Raw genomic sequence first — 18,309 nt, forward strand, 5'->3', positions numbered from 1 at the left:
CTTTTACTCCCTCAACTGAATAGCTTCCTGCACCATTAAGTCGTGGTCAGTTGGTTCATCCACCTCTCAGCACGCTGACATCCAAACAAACTGAAAATGCCTCCGACTCGGATAATTGCAACAGTTGAGATTTCTCCATATCTGGATCCAAAACCAGTCTCTCTCAGTCATATCCTCCTATCTCTGAGCACTGACCGAATCAGAAGACCCTATCCTAAGGAGTGAGACCACATCCTGGAATAAAATATCTAAGTAACTTTTCCCTTCCCTGATGCATTGCCGTTTCTACAGCTCATAGCTTTTTAGGCAGAGTTCCTCACAGCACAGTTTGCTCTGCATCACGCTGGCATCTTGTAACTATTGGAATGCCACAGGGATGGAATAATGAGGGAAGTGAATATACTACAGTCAAGTTTGTGAATTGCACAAAAACAATTTGGGAAGATGGGAAGCTAAGTACTGTGGATGGCAGAGTCTGAAGACGGACATAGACAGGTTTAGTCAGTGGGCAAAACTTTGGTAAGTGGAATATTATGTGGGAAAACATGATGTTATGAACTTTGGCAGTGGAGATAAAAGAGTAGTTTATTATTCAAATGGATTGCAGAAATGTGAAGCACAGAGATAAAAGCAAGCAACCAAGTTTAGGTAAAGGCAAATGGAATATTCGCCTTTATATCAAATGGAATGGAGTATAAATTTAGATCTTGCTAAACTATTCAAGGTACTAGTCGGATAAGAGCTGGAATACTGTGAACAGTTTTGTGGCCCTAGCTAAGGAAAGATATATGGCATTGGAGGCAGTTTGGAGAAGGATCACTAGGTTGGTGGATATTGATGTAATATATTTTGAGGAGAAGTTGAGTAGGTTGGATCTATACTCAATGGAGTTTAGAAGAATGAGGTGAAGTGTTAAAACACATGCATGTTTAGAAGACTTGACAGGGTAAGTGTGGATAGATTTTTCCTCTTGGCTGGGGAGTCTAGGATCAGAGGGCACAGAGCAAAGTGTTACCCTTTTAAAACAGATGAGAAACTTCCTCTCTGAGGTTAGTAAATCTCTGGAATATTTAACTGTAGAAGTTTGTAGAGGCTGGGTCATTAGATATTTTCAAGGCTGAGAAAGACAGATCTTCATTCAGTAAGGGAATTGGGGATTTTGGAGAAAAGGTAGGAACGTGGAATCTGGATTCTCTGGCTAGCCTTGATCTGATTGAATGGCAGAGAAACAGGATGGGATGAATAGCCTAATTCTGCTCCTTTGTCTTATGGTCTTAGACATTCTGTCGTCGTAACACATCACTGTCCTGGCATTATTTTCATTAATTTATCTCAATCTTATTACAAATAGTAGAATTTATTAGCACTTGTAAATTTTACTTAACTTTTTGGTTGCTAATAAATTTGTTAAGCTTTAGAAGATAAAACAAGTTAGCAGAATTCTTACCAATCAATTATCTGTTTCTCTGTGATGTCATTTTTTTTTGTTTTTCTGAATGCAGTTTGGGAGCGGGAAATGTTTGTGGAACTGAGTTCCCACTATCACTGTCTCCTTTTGTGCAACTTTTCAGCTCTCACTCTGCTAACAATCTTAGAAAAAGAAAGGTATTCCTTCCTTCCTTCCTGTATTCCCTGAATTCCCTTTCTCATGAAACTCTTAGGTTTACACTCTGTTCCAATGCTTTGAGGTAAAACGTTCCACACACTAATATTTTGTGTGAAAACAATTCAACTTTGCTATTCATTTTTCTAGCAGTAATGGATAGTCTACTCTTTTTTTACTTTCCTTAATTTCCTTCTGTACTCTTGATGGACCAACTGACGTCATTCTATGCCATTATGGCTGATCTTTTCTTCCATGTGGCGAACCAGCAGCAATCTTTTTGGATTTATCCTATTAAAATGCTTAATTTTACTAACTTCAATTTTGATTTCTTTCTCATGTCTCTTCTAGTGTATAATAACCTATATCTTTTGTACATCCTTTCATTTCTATCACTGCTCATTAATAGTATAATTCTAGAGAATCTTAATGCACCCTACTGATGACTTTCATCTTCCATTTAACTGGATACCCAGAACTGTAGCTGCAACTTCCTACATTATCTAACAAGGAACAGTATAGCACAGGAACAGGCCCTTTGGTCCACCAAGTCTGCGCTGACACACGATGCCTGTTTAAACTAAAACATTTTGTCTCTATGCTGTCCTTATCCCCCTCATCCTGTCTTTTCATGTATCTGTCAAGATGTCTCAAACGTTGCTGTTGTATCCTCCTCTACCACCTCCTATGGAGACACTTAGCACCATTTGTGTAAAAACAAAACCTGCATCTCACCTCTCCTTTGAACTTTCTCTGTTTTACCTTAAACCTATGTCTCTAGTAATTGTCATTTCAAACCTGGGAAATAGACTCCAACTATCCATTCTATCCATATCTCTCATAATGTTGTAAACTTCTATTGGGTCGACCCTCATACTTCAACATTCAAGTGAAAATAGACCAAGTTTGTCCAATCTCTCATAGCTAGCACCGTCCAAACCAGGTAACATATTGGTAAACCCTTTCTGTACCCTCTCCCAAGCCTCCACTTTCTTCTGCTAGTGTGGCGACCAGAACTGCATGCAATATTCCAAATGTGGTCTAACTAAACTTGTATATAAATGCAACATGACTTGCCACTTTTTATACTGTATGCCCTCGCTGAAGAAGGCAAGTGTGCAATATGCCTTCTCGACAACCATATCCACTTGTGTTGCCACTTTCAGGGAACTGTGGATCTATATTTTTTTTCTATTCATTTGTGGGATGTAGGTGTCACTGGCTGGCCAGCATTTCATGCCCATCCCTAGTTGTCCTTGAGAAGGTGGTGGTGAGCTGCCTTCTTGAACTGCTGCAGTCCTCCTGTTGTAGGTTGACCCACTATGCTGTTAGGGAGGGAATTCCAGGATTTTGACTCAGCGACAGTGAAGGAACAGTGATTCTATTTCCAAGTCAGGAGGGTGAGTGGCTTGGAGGGGATCTTGCGGGTGATGGTGGTGTTCCCATATGTCTGATGCCTTTGTCCTTCTAGATGGAAGTGGTCGTAGGTTTGGAAGGTGCTGTCTGAGGATCATCAGTGAATTTCTGCAGTGCATCTTGTAGATTGTACATAATGCTGCTACTGAGCATTGGTGGTGGAGGAAGTGGATGCTTGTGGATGTAGTTCCAATCAAGCAGGCTGCTTTGTCCTGTTTGGTGTCAAGCTCCTTGAGTGTTGTTGGGGCTGCACTCATCAGGGCCAGTGGGGAATAATTCATCACACTCCTGACTTGTGCCTTGTAGATGGTGGACAGGCTTTGAGGAGTCAGGGGGTGAATTACTCGCTGTAGTATTCCTAGCTTCTGGCCTGCTCTTGTAACCACTGTTTATGTGGTGAGTCCAGTTGAGTTTCTGGTCAATGATAACATCCAGGATGTTGATAGTGAGGGATTTGGTGATGGTAACGCCATTGAATGTCAAGGCATAGTGGTTAGATTGTCTCTTATTGGTGATGGTCATAGCCTGGCATTTGTGTGGCATAAATGTCACTTGCCACTCGTCAGCCCAAGCCTGGATATTGTCCCGACCTTGTTGCATTTGAACACGGACTGTTTCAGTACCTGAGGAGTCACGAATGGTGCTGGGCATTGTGCAATCATCGACAAACATCCCCACATCTGACCTTATGATAGAGAGAAGGTTATTGATGAAGCAGCTGAGGATGGTTGGGCTTAGGACACTGCCCTGAAGAACTACTGCAGAGATGATTGGCCTTCAACAACCGCGACAATCTTCCTATGTCAGGTATGACTCCAACCGCTGGAGTCCTTGATACCCATTGATTCCAGTTTTGCTAGGGCTCCTTGATGCTGCACTCAGTCGAATGCAGCCTTGGTGTCAAGGGCTGTCATTCTTACCTCACCTCTGGAATTCAGCTCTTTTGTCCATGTTTGAACCAAGGCTGTACTGAGGTCAGGAGCTGAGTGGCCCTGGCGGAACACAAACTGGGCATCACTGAGCAGGTTATTGCTGAGCAGGTGCTGCTTGATATCACTGTTGATGACACCTTCCATCACTTTACTGATGATTGAGAGTAGACTGATGGGGTGGTAATTGTTTGGGTTAAATTTATCCTGCTTTTTGTGTACAGGGCATACTTGGGCAGTTTTCTACATTATTGGGTAGATATCGGTGTTGTAACTGTACTGGAACAGCTTGGCTCGAGGAGCAGCAAGTACTGGAGCGCAAGTCTTCAGTGCTATTGCCGGAATGTTGTCAGGGCCCTTAGCCTTTGCAGTACCCAGTGTCTCCAACCATTTTTTGGTATCACGTTGAGTGAATCAAATTGGCTGAAGACTCGTGTCTGAAATGCTGGGGACCACTGGAGAAGGCTGAGATGGATCATCCACTCAGCACTTCTGGCTGAAGATTGCTGCGAGTGCTTCAACCTTATCTTTTGCACTGATATGCTGGGCTCTTCCATCGTTGAGGATGGGGATATTTGTGGAGCCGCCTCCTCCAGTGAGTTGTTTAATTGTCTGCCAGCATTCACGACTGGATGTAGCAGGACTGCAGAGCTTAGATCTGATCCATTGGTTGTGGGATTGATAAGCTCTGTCTATCACTTGCTGCTTTTGCTGTTTGGCGTACAAGTAGTCCTTTTTGGTGGCTTCACCAGGTTGATGCCTCGTGCTGCCCCTGGCACGCCCTCCTGTATTCTCCATTGAACCAGGGTTGATCCCCTGCCTTGATGGCAATGGTTGAGTGGGGGATATGCCGGGCCATGAGGTTACAGATTGTGCTGGAGTACAATTCTGCTGCTGTTGATGGCCCACAGCACCTCATGGATGCCCAGTCTTGAGTTGCAAGATCTGTGCAAAGTCTGTCCCATTTAGCATGGTGATAGTGCCACACAACATGATGGAAGTTATTCTCATTGTGAAGGTGGAACATTGTCTACCCAAGGACTGTGTGATGGTCACTCTTACTGATACTGTCATGGACAGATGCAACTGCAGCTGGCAGATTAGTGAGGATGAGGTCAAGTATGTTTTTCCCTCTTGGTTCCCTCACCACCTACCGCAGACCCAGTCTAGCAGCTATGCCCTCTAGGACCCGAGCAGCTCGATCAGTAGTACTGCTGCCGAGCCGCTCTTGGTGGTGGACATTGAAATCCCCCACCCAGAGTACATTTTGTGCCCTTGTCCTTGTTAGAACTTGTTGCATTTGAACACGGACCGTTTCAGTATCTGAGGAGTCACGAATGGTGCTGGGCATTGTGCAATCATCGACGAACATCCCCACATCTGACCTTATGATGGAGGGAAGGTCATTGATGAAGCAGCTGAGGATGGTTGGGCCTAGGACACTACCCTGAAGAACTCCTGCAGAGATGTCCTGGAGCAGAGATGATTGGCCTTCAACAAACACAACAATCTTCCTATGTCAGGAATGACTCCAACCGCCATCCTCAGTGCTTCTTCTAAGTGTTGTCCAACGTTGAGGAATAGTCATTTATCAGCTGAGAAAGAACGGTACGTGGTAATTAGCAGCAGGTTTGCTTGCCCATGAGACTTCATGGAGTCCGGAGTCAATGTTGAGGACTCCTAGAGCAACACCCTCCCGACTGTATACCGCTGTGCCGCCACCTCTGCTGAGTCCGTCCTGCCTGTGGGACAGGACATGTCCAGGGATGGTGATGGTGGTGTTGGGGCATTGTTTGAATGGTATGATTCTGTGAGTATGACTGTCAGGTTGTTGCTTAACTAGTCTGTGAGACAGCTCTTCCAATTTTGGCACTAACCCCCAGATGTTAGTGAGAAGAACTTTGCACGGTCGACAGGGCTGTTTCTGCCGTTGTCTTTTCCGGTGCCTAGGTTGAATCCGGGTGAGCCATCTGGTTTCATTTCTTTGAGACTTTGTAGCAATTGGTACAACTGAGTTGCTAGGCCATTTCAGAGAGCAATTGAGAATCAACCACGTCGCTATGGGTCTGGAGTCACTTGTAGGTCAGACCAGGTAAGGATGGCAGATTTTCTTCCCTGAAGGACATTAGTGAACCAGATGGGTTTTTTTGACAATCAGCAATGATTTCATGGTGGTCAGTAGATTCTTAATTCCACGCTTTTTTTTTTCTTTTAGTATATGGCTAGGTCCTTCTGCATGTTGATGCTGTTAAGGGTTCTGCCATTTACTGTATACTTCCCTCCTGCAATATATCTCCCAAAGTGCATCAGCTTGCATTTGTCTGGACTAAACTCCATCTGCCATTTTTCCACCCAAGTCTCTAGACTATCTATATCTTGCTGTATCCTCTAGCAATCCTCCTCACTCTCCACAGTTCTCCCAGTCTTTATGTTGTCCGCAAACTTACTCGGGAGGCCACTTGCATTCTCCTCCGAATTATTTATTTATATATGTAAAGACAGCAGGGGCCACAACAGTGATCCTTGCAGAACGCCACAGGACTCAATCTCCAATCTGAGAAACATCCTTCCACTGCTACTCTCTGTCTTCTATGACTAAGCCAGTTCTGTATCCATCTTACCGGCTCATCTCACATCCCATGTGACTTCACCTTTTTCATCAGCCTTGAGGGATGTGTCAAAGACCTTGCTAAGGTCTGTATCGAGAACATCCACTGCCTTGCCTTCATCAATCATCTTTGTGCTTCCTCAAAAAAACTCCATCAAGCTTGTGAGACACGACCTTCCCCACACATAGCCATGCTGCTTATCGCTAATAACGTAAGCAGCTCTTTAACAGGCTTATGTATGGTGAGGGATTAGTTTGACTGTCAACATTTTTTCTACTCAACCTGCTCAGAGATGTTGCTACCTCTAGAGAAAGTGGGCCTTAAATGTGGGCTTCCTGGTTCAGAGATAGGGACATTACCACTACACCATTAGTGCCCAAACTGATCAGTTTGAATTGATTGTTTAGGGACTGCATATCTTATACTGGCATGGAGAATTCAAATTTAAAAGCATCACCCAAACAGGGAGTCAAGGCATAGAGCTTAAGAGCCGGTGGTCGATGTTTAAAAGGTGTCTATCTTTAAGGTTATGCTGGGCCTGTACAAACAGATGGCTGGGCCACAGCGAGAGTATTGTGTGCAGTTCTGGAATCCACATTAGAGGAGGGATGTGATAGCACAGGAGACGGTGCAGCGGAGATTTACCAGGATGCTGTCTGGGCTAGATAGGTTTATTTATGAAGAGAGGTTGGACCAAAAACAAAGTTGCTGGAAAAGCTGAGCAAGTCTGGCAGCATCTGTAAAGGAAAAAACAGAGTTAATGTTTCAGGTCCAGTGACCCTTCCTCAGAACTCAGTTGGATTGGACCAGCTGGATTTGTTTTCCTTGGAGTTCAGGAGACTGAGGGGGGCACATGATTGTGATGTATAAAGTAGTAGTTTGACAGAACTATGGTGAAGTGGGAACCTTGAATAATCCAAAACCAGATAGCAATATCTGCTCATTTAACAATAATGCTCTTTCAAAGAAACCAAATGTAAAGCCTTTTAGGCTGTTCCTGATAATGAATAGGCTGCAGTGCAAATAAAGTTGCCTTAATAGTGCAGACGGTGTAGAGGATGAGACTAGAAACAATCCACTTGAAACTTAATTCCCCCAGAGTCAGCTGCATTGGAACATCTACATGGTCCCGACTCTCAACTTTTGTTTATGGTTATGACTAGTTCCTGTTGGAAGATCTGTGCCACTTCGTGATTAGAGGAATGGATTGATGAATGTGGGCTATGATTAGCTGGTAGGCAGGATATTATTGAAGCATTCAGCAGTGGTTTGTTTTTTAAAGGTTCCTTTCTGTCTTCTGCTTATTAGTGCAGAAATGTAGGAGCTCTAATATCGCGTCGAAATGGCCATTATTCTTGTATGAGACCATACATGAACTGTCTGCCAACTTAGACGTGTTTGACAGTCAACTCTGATTTTCAGTCATGGCCTAGTTAAATGCAGACAGGATCAAGGGGTTGAATGGCCTACTTCTGTTCCATTATGTCCTGGATCAATCCATTCGTATGTTTCAATAGAATCTGCTGGATTGTAATTGGGAGACAAAAGCTCAAGCTATTTTCCAGTCGATCCCTACTCACCAATACACTACAACATTCCTCTGTAATCCTAGCTGAGAACTTGACAACAATGAGAAATGGATACTGTGGGTCTCATGTATTTTTTTCGTTGTTAGTTATTATGGGATGTTGGTGCTGCTAGCTTGGTCAGCAGTTTTTGTCCAAAATTAGAGGTGGTGGTCAACTGCCTTGAACCACTGTTTTCCTCAGGGTGTAGGATCACCCAAAGTACTTCTAGGGAGGCAAGTCCAGGATCTTTACCAAGCAACGCTGAAGGAATTAATATATTTCCAAGTCAGGGTAGTGTGTGGCTTGGAAGGAAACTTGCAGTTTGTGGTGTTCCGTCTCTGCTGCCATTGTCTTTCTCATTCATAGAGGTCAGGGGTTTGGAAGATGCTGTTGAAAGAGTTGCTGTAGTGCATCTTTTGGATGGTGTACACTGCTGCTACTGTGCATCAGTGGTGAAGGGATTGAATGTTCAAGAGGTTAGATGGGGTGTCAATCAAGTGGCTGTTTGTCCTGCATGATCAGTTTCTTGAATGTTGTGGTGCTGTACTCATCCAAGCAAGTGGAGAGTATCCCATCATCCTCCTGACTTGTACCATGGTGGACAGATGCTGAGTTGAGTTACTTGCTGCAGCAGCCTATGTTTTACCCTTGTAGCCATAATATTGATGTGACTGGTCCAGTTCAGTTTCTGGTCGGTGATAACTGCCAAGGTATTTATAGTGTGAGATTCAGTGGTAATGGCATTGAGTGTCAGAGGGTGATGGATATATCCTCCCTTGCTGGAGATGGTCTTTGTGTGGCCTGAATGTTAACTGCTACTTTATCAGCTCAATGTTTTCCAAGTCTTGTTGCATAGGGACACAGACTCCTTCAGTATCTGAGGAATTGTGAATGGGACTGACATTGTGCAATCTTCAGTGAACACTCTACTTCTGACGAAATGACTGTAATTATTTATTCATATGTCGTCTTATTTGTCTAAACTCTTGCCTCTGCCTGCTGAGAGGCAGATGCCAATCACTGTCATGTGGGTTCATGCTCTGTCTGCACTGACTCTAGTCCTGGTGTGCTTTGGTGAATCAATACTTGACATCACAATTGTAAATCAATTGCATGACAGCTGATGGAATTTGAATTCAATTAATAAATCTGGAATGTAAAGCTAGTCTCAGTAATGATGCTATGATAGTTATCATTGACTTGCAAAAATACATCTGGTTCACTAATGTAATATAGGGAAGAAAATTTTGACATCCTTATTCTGTCAGGCCTATCTCTGTCTCTAGACCCATCAACAATGTGGTTGATTCTTAATTGCCCTCTGAAATGGCCCTAGCAAGCTGCTCAGTTCAAAGCGTGGGCAAATGCCAGCATCCCATCCAAGAATTTTTTTAAAAATTACTTCATCCTTTCACATGAACCTTTAAAATTCTTTACCTTGGTGAGTTGTGTTATTCAGTTATTGTGTAATTTCAGTATAGAGATTGCTAGTTACTTTAGGTCGTGGTGGAAATCAAGGACAGTGCATGGGGTGGAGCAGGCTTGAGAGACCTTATGCGCTGCTGCACCTACTTGTGCTGTAACTGCTGAACTGGGTTGTGCATCACACCTGTGCTCAGTGTTTTCCAAAAATGCATGTTTGAGTGTTTGGTCACTGGATTGCAATCAAAATTTCCCCAGCCTGAGGTTGTCAGATGGGAGCCGTTTGGCAGGAATGGTTGGGTTGCCTCCCAGTACATTGGTACAGATTGAAAGTGAATTTCATTCCTTTGTTCACATAGCTTGGTTGTAGTTTGCCATAACTAATTAAGTCATCAGGAAAGCTTTCAAAATCAAAATTTCCAATTGTCCTGAATGGTGTACTTTATTGTTTTGCTTGAAAAAGTTCTAAATTTATTTCTTTAAATGGATTGTAAAATTATTTTCTTTCATTTGAAATAGATTTGCTTGGAATACAACAATACTTGGGCCTGGGAGATGGAAAAAATTGGATATACAGAAATGGATGCTGAATGCAAACTTGGTCTCTTAAAGGTAATTTCTGAGCACCAAAGGAATACGATTTCACAAATGTTGTGTGCATACACATTTTGCTAACACAAGATACAGTGTATGAGGTATATCAGTGCGAGGAAACCGAATATAATATCACCTAGAGTCAGCATTGAGCATTTGGTTACAGAATAATATTCCTGTAAAGTGCCAAAATTCCTTAATCACAACCTCCTATCTTAAGCTGTGCCATCGTCAAGTTTCTCATATTTGACATCTTTTGAAGTAAAACTCTTTCTGATTATATATTTCAATTAACAACATTCTTTCCCCTTCTCAAATCTACTCAGCCATTTGCCTCAAAACTTCCTTTTCTTCCCCATTCCTCCCCCCCACCCATTTTTTAAAAATCCTAACAAAGTTCCTTCAGTGAAAGAAAAGTTCATTAGGGGCAATGGTATCTGGTGATCATTCTTGTCAGAAGTAAACCATGCGTGTCTCAGATATTTTCAAAAAATTAATATTGTAAGTATACTTAATCTTGCTACTGCTCATCCTCATGTCCAAGGGGCCGTGAAGACATTAATAAATCTGGAGAGTAAAGCTAGTCTCAGTAATGATGTTATAGTAGTTATCATTGACTTGCAAAAATACATCTGGTTCATTAATGTAATACAGGGAAGAAAATTTTGACATCCTTATTCTATCAGGCCTACCTCTGTCTCTAGACCCATCAGCAATGTGGTTGATTCTTAACTGCTCTCTGAAATGGCCCTAGCAAGCTGCTCAGTGAAGGAAATTACAAATTATCTGCTTTTGTTCTAAGATAATTACTTTGCTGGACTCTTAAGATGGCTACCACAGAGAAATAGATTAGGCAGGGACTTGGTTGGGCAGTTCCCCCATTACCTGATGACGTGACTGAAATGCCTTTGGGATTCTTGGGAGTTTTAAGCACCTATTCTGAACTCTTTTTATATCAGTCTGTTGGATAGCACCCACTGAAGGAAGCAGTGATGGAGTCCAGGCTGTAACAGCTAAGTCTACCTAAAAGACAAAAACCTCACCAAAACCTGTTTTTTTGAAAGGAAGCTAATTCAACTTAGGAAGAGAACTGTTCTCTGCCTGCAAACACTTCTAGAAGTTACTGCTGTGTCTCTGTCTGTAAAAGTACACTAGAATTCTGAATTCCAGTTATTTGAACTGATAAAATATATTATTTCCTTTTTGATATTCTTAGGTCTGAAAGTTTTACTGTATCTCATCTGTATGCATATGTCAGGTATCTGTGAAATTAAGTATGATCTTGCTTTGCAAGTTTGCAAAAGTTCCAGTAACTGTGGTTTTTAAAACTGTGATCATGAGTTTTCCACAGTCCTTGACTCAAGGCAATAGTTTTCCAGTTGTTTACTCGCTGGACTTTATTAAGGATAGTCAACATGGCTTTGTGAGGGGTTGGCTTGTGCCACAAATTTGATTGAGTTTTTTGAGGAAGTGACAAAGATGATTGAGCGTAGGGAAGTAGATGCTGTCTGCATGGACTTTACTTAAGCATTTGACAAGGTCCTTCATTGTAGGCTAGTCTAGAAGATTAAGTCACATGGGATCCAAGATGAGTTGTTGAGTTAGATACAAAATTGTTTTGATCATAGACCATAGAAGAGGGTAGTTTTATAGGGGTGTTTTTCTGATGGAGGTCTGTGACCACTGGTGTTCCACCAGGATCAATGTTGGGACTTATGTTGATTTGAATTAAAATGTAGGTGGCTAGAGTAGCAAGTTTGCAGATAACATGTAAATTGGTGGAGTTGTGGATAGTGAGAAAGGTTGGGCAGAGAAATGGCAGATGGAATTTAATCCAGATAAGCGTGAGGTGATGTATTTGGGAGTCAAGTGCGAGAGGAAGGTATGCAGTAAATGGCAGCATCTTGAGGAGCATTGATATACAGAGGGATCTTGGGGTGCAAGTCCATGGTTCCATGGAAGTAGCAATACAAGTGGATAAGGTAGAGGCATTGAGTGTAAGTTGGCAAGTCATATTGTAGATGTATACAAAATTGGTCAGGTCATATTTGGAGTATTGTGTACAGTTCTAGTTGCCACACTATAGGAAGGATGTAGAGACTTTGGAGAGGGTGCAAAAGAGATTTACCACAACGCTGTCTGGATTGGAGAGGGTGGACAAATTTGGATTGTTTTCACTCGAGCATTGGAGGCTGAGGGGCAACCTGATAGAAGTATATAAAATTGAGAGGTATGGATAAGGTCTTGATAATTGAGTCTTTTCTTCTCTCCAGGATGGAAATGTCAAAAACTAGGGGGCACCGGTGTAAGGCGAGGAAGAAAGTTTTTAACGGAGATAAGTGAGGCAACTTTTTTGATTGGTAGGTGCTTGGAACGCTCTGCCAGGCGAGGTGGAAGAAGTAGACATGATAGCAGTGTTTAAGCGGCATTGAGACAGGCACATGAACAGGCAGGAATAGAGGGATACATACCTTGTGCAGGCAGATGGAATTAATATTTTTTTCTCTTTGTTCACTCATGGGATGAGGGCGTCACGGGCTAGGCAGCATTTATTGCCCAGAGGGCAGTGGAGAGTCACCCGCATTGCTATGGGCCTAGAGTTACATGTGGACCAGACCAGGCAAGAATGGCAGTTTCCTTCCTTAAAGGACATTCGTGAACCAGATAGGTTTTTCTGACAATCGGCAATGGATTCATTATTCATTATTCATAGTCATTGTTAGACTCTTTTATCCAGACGTTTATTGAATTCACATTCCACCATCTGCCATGGCAGGATTTGAACCTGGATCCCCAGAAGATTATCTTGGTCTCTGGATAATAGCCTAGTGATAATATCACACCCGTTTTATTTTTGTGTGAATGGCATCATGGCCGATGAAGACATGCTGGGCTGAAGGGCCTGTCCCTGTGCTGTATTGTTCTATTTTCATAGTTGAAAGGAAAGAAAATTAAAAAAGATGTGCTCTTTATATCAAATATTCGGTAAAGATCATGGTTGATCTGTTTCTAACCTCAAATCCAAATTTCTGCCCGCTCCTTACTTTATCAAGAATCCATCCACCTCTGCGTTAAGAATATTCAGGAACTCTGCTTCCACTACCTTTTTTCAGAAGGAGAATTCCATGGACTTGTAACCATCTCAGAGAAGAAAATTAGCCTCATTGCTGTTTTAAATGGGTAACCCCTGATTTTTATATGGTGAAATAGTGACTGCTACGTCCAGACTTCTCCTCAAGAACAAACATCCTTTCAATAATCACCTTGTCAAGTCCCTTCAGGAGCTTGAATCTTTCCATCAAGTTGCCTCTGGCACTTATATACTCCAGTGGATTCAAGCTTAGCTTGTCCAACCTTTTCTTGAGATAATCCATTCATTCCAGGAAATATTCTGGTAAACCTCATCTGAACTACTACCAACGAATTTACACCCATCTGTAAACAATACTCCAGATGTGGTCCCACCAGTACCCTGTATAGCTGAAACATAACTTACCTACTTTTGTATTCCAGTCCTCTCGCAATAAATGATAACATTCTATTAATGTTCCTAGTTGCCTGTTGTACCTGCAGAGTACAAAAACAGAAGTTGCTGCAAAAACTCAGCAGGTCTGGCAGCATCTGTGAAGAAAAAACTCATCAGAGTTAACGTTTCTGGTCTGGTGACCCTTCCTCAGAAGTGGGTTTTTTCGGTTTTTATTTGGTACGTGCAGAGCAACCTTTTGCAATCCATGCACTAACACCCAGATCCCTCTGAGCTCACCTCGGAGCTCCGAGATGCTATCACCCTTTAGATTATTGCTCACTTGCTTAACCTATCTATATATTTTTATGTAGCTTCGTTATGTCCCCTTCATAAATTACTTTCCAACATGTCTTTCCATCATCTCAAATCTGGCAATTATGTATTCAGCTCCTTCATTCAAATTATTTATATAAATTTGTTAACAGTTGAGTTCCCAGCACCAATTCCATTGTCAACCTGAAAAAGATGATACATTTAAACCAATTCTCTGCTTCCTGTTAGCCAGCAATCTTCTACCCATGCCAAATAGCTATCCCTACATCATGAGTTTCTGTTTTCTGCAGAAGCCTATTATGTGGCCCTTTATCAAATGCCTATTGGAAATCTCAGTACACTGCATTCAGTGGTTTCCCCTTTATCCAAAGCACATTTTCATTCCTCAAAGAACTCCAGGAGATTGGACAAAACCAGATTTCTCTTTCACAAAACCATATTGACTCCACCTGATGATCTTGAACTTATTGAAATGTCTTTCTGTAATATCTTTAATTGTGCCTTGCAACTTTTGCCTTATGACAGATGTTAGAATAATGTGCCTGTAGTTTCCTGCTTTCAGTTTCCCTCACTTTTAATGAAGTTTTATTTCTGACCTTCTATTCTAATGGTACCTTCCCTGCAACTGAGGAGTTTTGAAAGATTAAAGCTGATAGAAGAGCACATTATAGGGAGATCGCTATGCTGTATAGTAGAAAGTTCGTGTTATCCAAACAGCGTCCACTATTCGTCAATTGCATATCAGCCAATTAGCTTTTAACGAAACATGCTTTATAGCAGAAATACCTGTATCTCACTGATCACTTCTTTTAAGAAGCTATAATGAAATCCATCAGGACCCTTGTTGACTTGCAGCTTCAACAGTTTATTTAGTATCTCTTCTCTGGTGATTGTCATTTTCCAAATTCCTCCCTCCCATTTCTAAATTTATCACTGCTATGTTATTTGAATCCAATATAATGAAGGCTAATGTTAAATATCTGTCCAATTCATCCACCTGTTCCTTAGTTTCTAGCATTGATCCTCCCAGCTCCCTTTCTTTCATGACCAGCCCTCACTTGGTTAACTTTTTTTTTAAAAATATCTGTAAAAACGTTTACTAACTCATTTTATATTTCTGGCTAACTTTCTCACATACTCTGATTCTTCCATCATTCATTTTTTAGTCATTCTTTGCTGTTATTTATATTCTGCCCAATCTTCTGATCTGCTACCTGCCTTGATTTCTAGTTAACCATGGATGATGAATCAATGCATTGGAATTTTTCTCACTTGTTGTAATGTATATGTTCTGTATATTCTGAAATATCCTCTCAAATGTCTACCACTGCATTACTGTTAACCTATCCTTTAATCCAATTTGCCCGTTCATTTTAGCCAGCTCTCATGCCCTCATAATTGTCCTTACTTAAATTTTTAAAAGAAGGTCTTGGACCCACTTCCTCTTCCCTTCAAACTGAGTGAAGAATTCAATCATATTATGGCTTCCAAGGGTTATTAATGAATAACAGCCTGCGTTTGGCCCATATCCCTCTAAACCTTTCAGATTCACGTACATTCCTAAATGTCTTCTAGACGTAGCTGTTTCTGCATCCATCAGTTCCTCTGGCTTGTTGTGCATTACCAGATCTAGTACAGCCTGCTCTCTGGTTGGCTTCAGAACCTACTGTTCTAAGAAACTGGTCTGAAAGCATTAAATTAACTCAAATTGCTGTCTTTTCTCATCTGACTTTTTTCCAGTCTATAGGTAGATTAAATTCTTCCATAATTATTGCCATACCTTTCTGACACGTGTACATTATTCCTTCCCCTGTGCTGCACTTTACTGTGTGGTTTTGGTTAGGGACCTGTGCACCACATCCATAAGTTATTTTTTGCCTTTATATTTCTCCTCTCTACCCCATCCCATTTCCACATCCTGATTTACTGCACTTGGGTCATCACTCTCTATTGTGCTAATACTGTCACGATTGACAGTGCCACCACCCCTCCTTTCTAGTTTCCTGTTCTTCCTAAATGTCCTGTACCCTTCAGTTTTCAGGTACCACCCCTTGCAGCCGTGTCTCTGATCATACTTGTTTATTTCCATTTGCATTTTTAGTTCGTCTGTTTTGTTTCAGATGTTGTGTGCATTCAGATAAAGTCTTTAGTCTATTTTTCCCTTTTGTTCTTATTTGTTGATTTTACTCATTTAAATACTCTGTCCTTTTCTGTCATAGTCTGTTTATCATTTTCCACATTGATATCTTTTTCCCTTACCTTGTCTCTACTCTTTGATAAACCATACCTTTAAACATTTGATCCAATGTCCCTGCTATTTAGTTTAAAATCCTCTTTACTAACACAATATTCTGCATTCTGTTCTTGACACTATTTTCTGCATTCTGTTAACCCTGATGTACTTAGGTAAAGTAGCATGCAATGCAGTACAATACTTTACACTATCTTGGTACATGTAACAATAATAAATCAAATCAAATCAAAACAAATCAAATTGCACACTGAGTGAGAAGTCAGGTCTCAGCACAGTTCTGGTGTAAACCATGTCAACAGAACAGATTACGCTTTTCCCTATACTGGTGCTAGTACCCCATGAACCGGAACTGGCTTCTCCAACACCAGTCTTTGAACTGCGTGTTCATTTTGCCCATTTTGATTTACCTTTGCTAATTTGCAACAAAGCAGAGATTATGACCCTAGAAGTCCTCTTTAACGTGCCTAGCTCCTCAGACTGAAAATGCATAATCTCCTACTTTGTCTAGCATTGGTCATTAATAACTACATAGACCACGACTGAATCCTCCCCGACTCTCCCACTGCATGTTCTTCTCCAGCCCTCAGCAGATAGCCCAAACTGTGGCACCGGGCCGGCAAAATGCTCGCTGTCAGTTGCAGAGGACGTTCTCAACCCCTCTGACTGCCCTGACTCTTACTACCACAAGACATGGTCCATCAATTCTGATAACACTCAACTAAGCTTTCCTGCCTTATCCATATAACTCTTGATCCCCTTACTGATTGAAAATTTATCAAGTCCTAAAGTATACATATTGACTCAGCCTGCACAGCCCTCTGTGGTAAAGAATGCCACAGATTGGCTGCCCTCTGAGAGAATAGATTTCTCCTCATATCTGTCTTAAATGGACAATCACTTCAACTAAGATTATGCCCTCTGGTCATAGTCTCTCCTAAACAAGGGGTAATGTACTCCACATCTGCCCGGTCATGTCCATTAAGGATTGTGTATTTTTCAGTAAGGTCTCTAAACTTCAGTGAATACAAGCCCAAGCTACTCAACCTAGCCTCAAGAAAATCACTGTATACCTGGGATCAATCTAGTAAATGTTCTCTGGACTGCCTCCAATGCATGTCTTTCCTTAGATAATAAAACTGTTCACGGTATTCTGGGTATAGACTGATTAATGCCTTGCATAATTTTAACAAGACCTCCTTATTTTTATATTCCACGCCTTTTGAAATAAAGGCTGACATTCCATTTGCTTTTCCTATTACCGACCTGAATTTTGACGCTTGCTTCTTTGTAATTTATGCACAAGGACCCCTAAATCCCTCTGTGTTCTCAGTCTTTCCTTGTTAAAACACCTCGGGGAGGAGACAATGGCCTAGTGGTATTATCGCTGGACTGTTAATCCAGAGACCCAGATAATATTCTGGGGACCCTGGTTCGAATCCTGCCATGGCAGATGGTGGAATTTGCATTCAATAAATATCTGGAATTAAGAATCTAATGATGACCATGAATCTATTGTTGATTGTCGGAAAAACCCATCTAGTTCACTCATGTCCTTTAGGGAAGGAAACTGCCATCCTTACCTGGTCTGGCCTACATGTGACTCCAGACCCATAGCAATGTGGTTGACTCTTAACTGCCCTCTGGGTAATTAGGGATGGGTAATAAATGCTGCCTAGCTAGTGACGCCCTCATCCTGTGAATGAATTAAAAAAAAGACATTTTGCTACAACTAACACGGTCAGTTTGCTCATCCACCCTGCAGCCCTTGCTCTGATCCAAACAAGCTAGAACAACCGCAAACCTTTCTAACAATTACAAAGCCTGAGCCTTCTGTGATTATTCCTGCAAGATCTCTTTACCTGCCTTACATGCAGTTTCACTTTCTGTCCCTGAACACTGACAAAAAAAACTTTTACTTGGCACTGTGTGTTCAGTACATGACCCTTAGGCAGGATATCCAGTACAACTAAAATTCGGGCATATAATCTGACAATTTGGAAAACAATCCAACGGTGTCCTATTCACGCTAAAGCAGGGCAAATTCAGTCCATTTACCATCCCATCAGCCCAGTGATTGTCAACAGTGCTATCACGTGGCATGAGCTCAGCTATAAC

The 18,309-nt window shown here is 41.7% G+C and overlaps 1 protein-coding gene across 2 annotated transcripts in view; it reads left to right on the forward strand.

Annotated features, from left to right (window-relative positions):
* Positions 1–18,309, forward strand: part of rsf1a (remodeling and spacing factor 1a) — a 102,739-nt gene that overhangs the window by 29,850 nt on the left and 54,580 nt on the right. For both annotated transcript variants that reach the window (XM_020518572.2, XM_048597769.1), the window contains one exon: positions 10,067–10,159. In XM_020518572.2, coding sequence (XP_020374161.2) covers positions 10,067–10,159 — 93 coding nt within the window. The remainder of the gene's footprint in view (positions 1–10,066; positions 10,160–18,309) is intronic.

The sequence above is a fragment of the Rhincodon typus genome, chromosome 6 (assembly GCF_021869965.1).
Source record: "Rhincodon typus isolate 14 chromosome 6, sRhiTyp1.1, whole genome shotgun sequence".
NCBI classification, from domain to species: domain Eukaryota; kingdom Metazoa; phylum Chordata; class Chondrichthyes; order Orectolobiformes; family Rhincodontidae; genus Rhincodon; species Rhincodon typus.